The sequence below is a fragment of the Loa loa genome (assembly GCF_000183805.2).
Source record: "Loa loa unplaced genomic scaffold supercont3.34, whole genome shotgun sequence".
Lineage (NCBI taxonomy): Eukaryota > Metazoa > Nematoda > Chromadorea > Rhabditida > Onchocercidae > Loa > Loa loa.
The window spans coordinates 399296-408034 of NW_018108214.1; the positions used below are offsets into that span (position 1 = coordinate 399296).

General features: G+C 35.2%; 2 protein-coding genes across 2 annotated transcripts; both read left to right on the forward strand.

The window, feature by feature from the left end:
* Positions 1–921: 921 nt before the first annotated feature.
* On the forward strand, positions 922–2506 carry LOAG_10317 (HemiAsterlin Resistant family member). The gene is made up of 3 exons (XM_020448135.1): positions 922–1448; positions 1688–1830; positions 2237–2506. The coding sequence occupies exons 1-3, from the start codon at positions 1218–1220 to the stop codon at positions 2313–2315; spliced, it is 453 nt and encodes a 150-aa protein (XP_020301692.1). The 5' UTR covers positions 922–1217; the 3' UTR covers positions 2316–2506.
* A 1696-nt stretch (positions 2507–4202) lies between these two features.
* LOAG_10318 (hypothetical protein) lies at positions 4203–6944 on the forward strand. Its single transcript, XM_020448136.1, has 9 exons — positions 4203–4308; positions 4571–4620; positions 4714–4834; positions 5078–5276; positions 5596–5678; positions 5860–5946; positions 6083–6196; positions 6334–6464; positions 6717–6944. Coding segments are annotated over exons 1-9 (870 nt in total). The 5' UTR covers positions 4203–4224; the 3' UTR covers positions 6718–6944.
* Positions 6945–8739: the final 1795 nt, after the last annotated feature.

The following is an 8739-nucleotide window of genomic DNA, read 5'->3' on the forward strand; positions in this document are numbered from 1 at the left end:
CGACAGCAACAGTGACCGTATGGAATTGAGACATTTGTAATGAAGATCGAATGTCGATGAGATTGAATTGTACTTCAAATTAAATAAATCTCATAGCATGCCAAGATGTAAATGCAACTAATGTATTTTAGTGTGCAACAACTGACATTTTTCGAAGCAGCAGTTGCACACGGATAACAGCATTTAGGTCTTTCTATCGACTTTGTATATTTTCTGAAAAAAAGATACCAGTCTGGGAATGTTTCCAGAATCGTATATGAATTAGTAATACAATCGTATATAGAATTAGTAATACAGGATCGTATGAATTAGAATTAATAATACGAATTAGTAATTAGTAATGCGTATATGAGATTAGAAATTAGTAAAAAATGGATCAAATATTGAGGTTTAATTCCTACAGCACCATAGTAAACGCGTCTTGGATGTCCTTGGAAATGTACATATTACGAGTCTGATCATCGTACGTATTGTAGTGAGAAATCAGGAATTTAACTGAAAATAGGAGAAAGTGGAACATATGCGAATATTAAGTTAGGAAAACCGGACAGTCTTAACATAACAAACAGAAAAACAAAAGGTAATTCCAAAGGAAGGAAATAAATGTAATAATAAAAAAGGGGATTTTCAGTTTCTACAGGTAGTGGACTGGTCATGTAATGGATCTCGATATATAGACTTCGGAACAAGAATGCTTTCAAGAGAGCACAATAAAAAATTTTATTTTCAAAATTTTATTTTTTCTAAAATTTTCTTTATTTATTTTTTTTTTTTATTTTCAATAAAAAATCTTATTTCACGTACGAAATATCTACTTTTCGTTGAGGGTTACGACTGGAGGGTGTAAGCAATAGAGTTACTACATATCATCTAGTGTCTCAGGGTGCTTTTCTGATTGGTGGTGTTGTTCGAAATGAATCAGCGGACTATGCTATGGATGTATGGGGACACCTGGGTGCTAGTTGTGTTGTAGGTCGTTACGTTGGTGGGGGCATTCAAGGAAGTTTATACTCACGACAAGTTTGCCTATCCCTTCATGTATTATATTTTTAGGACTATTGAGCAAGAGGTACTTCATTCAAGGGGATATACTGGTGGCAGTAGTCTAGGAAACATATTTCGGTCTATTACTCATTTTTATGTGTTTCTACACCTCATTAAGGTTTAGCAGCTCGTTAGCTCTATTCTTATTCGTTGAACAATTAAGTTGAAAAAAAATGGTTCGTCGTCGCATGGCTTCACCGAAACCGTCTCCGCCAGTACACCGTCGTACATCATCGTCTATGTCTGCACGTTCTCCCCCGCCAGTACCGATGCAGACAAATTCGCCAGTAGCACCAAGTGCGACACCGCCTACACAATTCGGTATGGCACCGCCATCGCGTGGGCCTGGATTAATGGGACAAATGGCTGCAACGGCTGGTGGTGTTGCTATCGGCTCAGCAGTTGTAAGATATTTGTACTGTGATTAGTTCCATCTCTATATTGAAAGCCAGAAAAGTTCACATATCATGTTTGCACAAATCAGCATGATAGGGAAGGTTCATCATTTTCTTTAGCGTTAACATACATAGTCATTTACCAGGTTTTTACCAGATTTTAACATTTGAAGAAAACCATAGATTGTTGAATAAAATCCCAACCAGTCGTTTAAAAGACGAAAAGACGGCTTGTTTATGGTTTTCAGGGTCATGCAGTTGGTAACATGTTAACGGGGGGTGGTGGTCATGGAAACAGCGATGAAACTGCTGTATCTGGAAAGCAGCAGATGGAACAACAACAGCAGTATAGAAATCCATGTGAATTTGAGTGGAAGCAATTTATGGAATGGTTAACTTTTGAATTATATTATATTCACGAAAGTTTCTTATATTTAAGAGATTTCAGCAAACTGTCAGACGGAGTGTACTCTTTTTCAAAAATTACATCTTATTTGGACTTGTTTAAGATTCTGTAAAGAACATTATGTCCAGCATTTGGCTGAGATTCTTCTCTTAATGTAAATGGGTGTTATCTGTTTCTCATATACGGAATATACGGAAGATCATTTTTGCCCCCCCCCCCCCCCCCACGCGATAGGAAAGCATTCAATAAGGAAACCATTACATAATGATGGAAATGTGAAAGTACTTCTAAAGATCCATTTTGTTTTGCACTGTAATTTCTTCCAAATTGTTAGGATCGAGTTGTCTTGGGAAGATTTTCTGCCCAGTAATGTCTTGTGTTACTCTTTCAGTACCGAGACACAGAATGACCTCAGCTTATGCCAGAGCTTTAACGAAATTTTCAAGCAGTGCCGTGCAAAAAATCTATAATCAAATCGTATTTCTAGCCGATTCAGTAGTGAGCAGAGCTGTGAAAAGAAGAAAAATTATGGTGAAATAATAGTATAAATTTTCCTTCTCCGGTTAATGTTTTTTGTCAGTACTTGATTTATAGAAATTCTGGAAATTATTATTTCTGTGCTTATTTTATAACTAGGACGCGGAATAAAATATTTTTTCCGAAAGGGAAGTAGTTTTTACACATATTGAGTCAAAAAATCAATATATTAGTCTTCGTATAACTTGTGGAAATATTTTCTGTTTAATTTCTTGATCTTAAACTTGAAGCATCATAAAGGCTAACATGATGCCTGATAGAAGGACCCAAGGCGAATTATGCCTGGTTTCGTCTCCCATGTTTTAATATGGATTTGAAATCGGAGGTATGGCTGTTTTCTAGGTTGGGGGTGTTCTACTTATATGCCAGTCTAATCGTGGAAAATAAAATAGAAATACTTCAGTTGTAACAGTTATGGTAGGTAGGAGGCGGAATTTATATGAATTTTTATTCCGTGGATTCCTGGGTTTGCTTTACGTTACTGATTTTTGGAACCATAACATTAACCGTGATATAATCTACCATGGATTGACTTTGTAGGACGATTGTTCTCAGTTTTCTGCGTGTTGGTTTTTAGTGTGTAAGCTCAAGTGTTTCAACTGTTGGCATTGGAATGGCGTGATTCAGGGAGGAGTTTATTAGGTTCGTTGTGAGTTCTCTGTGGATTTCTTTTTAAAATATGCATTTTGTAAATGCAGTTTGAGTAATTGGCAGGATAAGAATTTGTCCAAGATTCCAAACAGCTAGAAATTGTCAAGTATTCTAATGGAAGATAAGATCAAATTTAAATTGAATGGCAGCAATGGAGAAGAAAGGTTGCGATGAAGTTAAAGTAGATGGGATGATATCAAATGGGGAGTTTCTGCTCATCTTGCAAAAGTTGTCCATATTAACAAATTTCTCCTTCTTCCTTCGCCAGTTGTGGGAACAGATGGCTTATAAATGGAAGTTGACTTACAAAATCTTCACGGAAGATTTTAGCATCAGAGTTATTGTTATTACTACGTTTTTAATTTAGAAGTCACGTTTAGCTACTCGTAGAAAGCATCCGGTAATTTTGTTTCATAAAAATCTTTTTTGAAACAGATAAGTTGTGCAGCTGTAGCGGTAGCTTTGTAAACTGCAAATGAAGATTTGATCTGGAAAACAGGAAAGGCTGTTATGGTGAAAAGATATTCCTTCATATATTTTGGCCCACAGTATTTCCATCCTGTAAACAGAACCGGTTATTAACTATGAATGAGGTTCCATCCCTATTTTCATGTGGCACATAAGGATTGTCAGTGCATATTATTTTCGCAACGCATCTAAAAGGCTATCTTGCAGTCCTCTGAAATTTTTCCAATAAATGCAGATCTTTAGACAGCTCTTTTATAATATTTTGTCCTTTGAAAAATTTAAGGTTCCTTCTAAAACTTTAAATTCCTTTTCCTAAAATTTAAAATTCCTATAGTGAAGTATTTTCCAAAAAAGAAAGAAAATGAGGCTGTACCAGTAGTCGATAGAAGTGAAAGTCTGATGTCTCGATGCTGCCTCGAGTCTGATGAATTACATTATGACTTTGTCAGCCTTATTTCAGAAAACTTCACATTCTTCCTTCGTAAACGATTTTTCTGGTTGAGCTGAGCTTGTTATACGGCATTTTCTCTATCCCACATGCGTGTATATAATTTATACGTATGAATTATGCCGGCTTTATCCAAAGTATGACGTTTACATCGAAAATTTCTCAAACCTTTTCTTCTGTTTAGTTTTGCATTCACTACGTTTCGCGACGCGTTTTGTTGTGCTTTTTTAGTTTAAAATTGATATTAATTTCACATGTTTTAGTTTATATTCACGATGACACGGGCACTACATTATGTATTTAAAATTGCTAACCGGAGAAGGAGTCGTGATTTTTTTGTTAATATTCTAAAAATGAAGGTAATGTACCTGTTCTTGGTTGTATTTAATGATAGCTTAAACAAATTTGTTTAAAAACAATGTTTTCTCCTTCCTCCAATACTTCTCCCATCAGTTTAATATTTCTGCCACAGTGTTGACACATATGATCTCTACTTTTTCTTTTTCGCAAAGTATTTCATTCTAACCTGAGTTCATCCTGATAGTTTTAAAAGGACCAATTCAATTCAGAATGAATCCTCGAAAGTTTTTCATTATTATAAGAATAATAAGGGTATTTAAGGTTTTGCGACATGAAGAATTTGAGGAAGGTTGTAAAGCTACATGTAATGGGTTCGTCCTTGTTTTTTTCACTCTTTCATTTCCTGATTTGTTTTTAAATTACTGTATATTCTGTAAAATTATGGCGTCATTGCTTTTTTGCAGACCATATAACGGTAGGTGGAGTAAAACGATGGTCGGTTATGGAAGTGAAGATGACCATTTTGTACTGGAATTAACGTATAACTATCCAATCAGTTCATATAAATTGGGTAATGATTTCGGAGTAAGTTATTATCCTTCCTGAGTAAATTTTCCAATTTTTGTTTGCCTTTGTCCTGCAAATTATTTACTTATTTTATTATTTACTTATTTTAATTAATCCGTAATGTATAACCTGGCTTAGTTGATGTATTTAGATTATCGAGTTAAAGTCGTGAAATCCTGTTGTAAGTTGAAGCAGATTAACTTGTGTGGTATGAATTTGATTGCTCGGTTTATCACTTTTTTGTTTCTGGAATTATTTCAGGGGATTTGCATTCAATCAACGGATGTGTTTGAAAACTGCAAGAGTTACCAGATGGCTGTCATTATGGCGAGTGGGGAAGTGGAAATTGAGGATCCTGATGGGCATAAATTTTACGTATCACCGCATGATCCTCAACCGGCTGATGCAGACCTGATTTATAAAGTGAAATTAAATACACCTGACTTGAAGGAAACTGTAGGTTAGTTACCTTTTTTCAGTGCATTGATATATTTCTCCCAGATTCTGTACATTCATTGGATGACTAATCTAACTGGTTTAGTTCGTCGGTATTTAATGGCTGGTTTTCGAGTATATATATCTATGTACTTACTTTTCGAGTATCTGTTGTATTAGTTTTCAGTAAATACATAGATATTGTTTTAATTGAATGCATTCCTATATTATTAATAAAGATACAACATTTTATGATTGAACTGTTAATTTTTTCGGAAATACTTTTCACTTCTTTTCCTTTATTTACATTTTCTTGTCCTGTTTAGGTTCCGTAAATTTTGTAGATTACTGGACAAAACTGCTGAATTTTACCATGATCAAATACAACGAAAACTGTTTCATTGTATCAGCTGGTGAAAAAAAAAAAGTTTCACTTCCTTGTTCTCGCTATAGTTATCATAATTGTCATTTCTTTATTTCAAAACGAAATTTTATCATTACACTTTAGCAAAATACTGATGAATGTAATCCTAATTTATTAAAGAACCGGAAAAATCTGTACTCTTTTTACATAATAAGCTTCACCTTCTCTTAGCCTCTATTTTCAGTTGGAATTGGAATGGAACTTCATTAACGCCAGAATTGATCGCCATACCGGCTTTGGCAGGATAGCTTTTGCTGTTCCAGCGAAAAAGGTAAGCCATCTTCTAAAAGTTTGAATCTTTTTTTTCCTATGAGACAGTATATGTTTTCATCAGCAATCGAAAGATGCAGTTAGATTTCGGGTTTGCCTATCTAAATATCTAAATCAACTAATTTTTTCATTTTCAGTTAGAAGCAATACAAAAGATGATGGATGAAGCGAAGCAAAAAATTTTGACTCCTTTAGTAGAGTTAGATACTCCCGGCAAGACAGCTGTTCAAGTTGTCATTCTTGCTGACCCAGTAAGTGATAGCTTCTCGTACTGAGTTACTTCAATTTCATATTAAAAATTAAATTTTGAACCCGTTTCGTCACCATATATTCCTGTAAACATTTTGTTGTTACAGTTTTTTTCTGCAAAAGAGTTTCTGTTTTGTAGAACAACCATGAGATATGTTTTGTTGGTGATGAAGCCTTCCGAGAATTATCACGGACTGATCTGGACGCAGATATGAAACTGCTGAAGGCGATCGACGATGACAAAAGTGAAAAATACAAAATATCCGTTTAGTAAGCATTTTTCCCTTCTTCCTTAAGCTGCTTGTCATTGATTTATGCTGTACTGAAATTAAACTTATTGACCTAACTGAAATGTTGAAGCAAAAGTACAATTATTAGAGGATTCATCGTTTTGCAACAATTTTCTCTTGGATAGTTAAAACTACTAAACTGCTCAGGATATGAGCATATCTACTTCAAACAAATTGAGACGGCTCAAATTTAAAAAGAAAAAATGAAATAATTTGATTGGCGAATATTTAGATATGGAGAATGCAAGACGACATTATCTGGATAAATATATTGAGATAATCGAAATATTTTTATAACATATAACAAAAATACTTTATTTTTGTATTGAATCCATAATAGAAATTCGTAGTATAAAAGTTGTTTTACCTGAATATTTGTCAGGTAAGTGATTCATTAGAAACAAAACAAAACCTTAACTGATAAATCCTTTATCCAGCTTCCATTATAGTTTGTAAAGAATATTTGGTCTGATAACCAAGCTTATATGTGGTAATGAATATATGATAACCAAGCTTATGTGCAACTGTTAAAATGTTGTAAACAACCCTCACTATATAAGGAGTCAGGATCTGAACTCACTCTACCGTTAATGTGCTATTATTGATATTGGCTCTGTATCAAATCTTTCCCATTTGTGACAAAAAACTTTATCATAATCTTTACAATAGAATTCACTATTCATTTAAATCAACTTTAAGTAAAATAATAAAGGAACTGTTCGTAAAAATCATGTTGCTTTATGTCGCTTTACGTCGCCGAGTTTCTCAATTTCAAACTTGGATAATTAAACCTTTATTCCTGAAAACTTGGTAATACAGAAACGAATTCAACAATTATAATATCAATATGAACAAAAGGGGGATCAAAGACCAAATGACGCCCGTTACCGTCTTCCCAACCAACCTGTTGGAACACGTCTTTCGAAAATGATTTGGCGCTCAGGACCTCCTTTTTATTGCTACAATTCCGCATTATAACTTTCGGAGTTTTTCCAACATTCCCCATTGAAGAAGAATATTGCCCTTAGGAGTTATAATATTGTGTATATTTTTTTGATTTTCGGTTTGAATTCAAAATTTCGGTGTTTGAATTTCGTTGAGTAGCATTCCTAGTTCTTGAGACTATAGGTTCTTCTTGCTGATCTGGGTTTCCCATTGGTTTCTTAAAAGCTGTTGGTTGAATTCTCGAACTTCCTTCAACAGTTATTTCCAAGGGGTACAGTACATTTACTGGTCTACTGAGAAGTTTCCCGTTGGGGATCCCTACCAATGCGCTTCTTGTCACTCCATCTCCACCTTTTCTAAGTTCTTTTATCCTTGCCAACTTTCACAGGTCTCGAGGCGTTTTTGGTTCATCTACTAATACAATTTCTTCTCTTGGCTTACGATTCTCTGTACCTTTAGGATTTACGTGTTCCTTTTGAGTTCTTTCCCTGAGGCTCATTAAGTAGTCCTTTTTCCATATTTCCCAAAATATATCGAGTACTTTAAGCGTTCCCAACCAGTATTTGATTATTCGTTCCCTTGTATCAAAGTTTCCTGGTTTGAATTCGTCCTGTTCGTCATCAACTGTTGGGATAATTAAAGAGGCACTAGAATGTATAAAATCGATTGGGCGTATTATCTTACAGTCATCGGAGCTAGCATAAGTCAACGACCGGGTATTCAGTACACCTTCGATCTCCACGATCAACGTCAAAGTTCTCTTTCCTACAACAGTTTCCTCCCAATAGTTCTCATAGCCTTCTTGGTCAGTCCTATCAGTTGCTTATAGAATCCGTCACTCCAAGAAGCTCTCGGTGTTATATTTTCCCAACCATTCCCTTTTCTGCCAGGAATTTACCTATCCTGATGTGTTCCTGCTCTTTCATGGCTTTGAAAACTACTTGGAATTGGCTTGCATTGTCGCTCAAAACACGTTCCGGATAGCCACGTCGAGAAATGAATCTCCTTAGCATGTGTAGAAAACTTTCAGCCGACAAATTTTCTACAACCTCAAGATGAACTACTCTTGTTGTGAAATATGTGAATAGGGCTACCCATCTTTTGGTTACTCCAACTTCGGTTTTGACGGAGATTGGGCCAAAATAATCCAATCTTTTTCAAAAGCCCTTGAACGTAAAACTCGTGATTCAGGAAGACCCGGCTGGTAGTTTAAATGGCTTACTGTCCAACGTTTGCAGCCTGTGCAGCCTGTTATAACACGTCTCACCTCCATTCGTCCTTTCGATATCCAAAATTTGCGCCTCATTTCC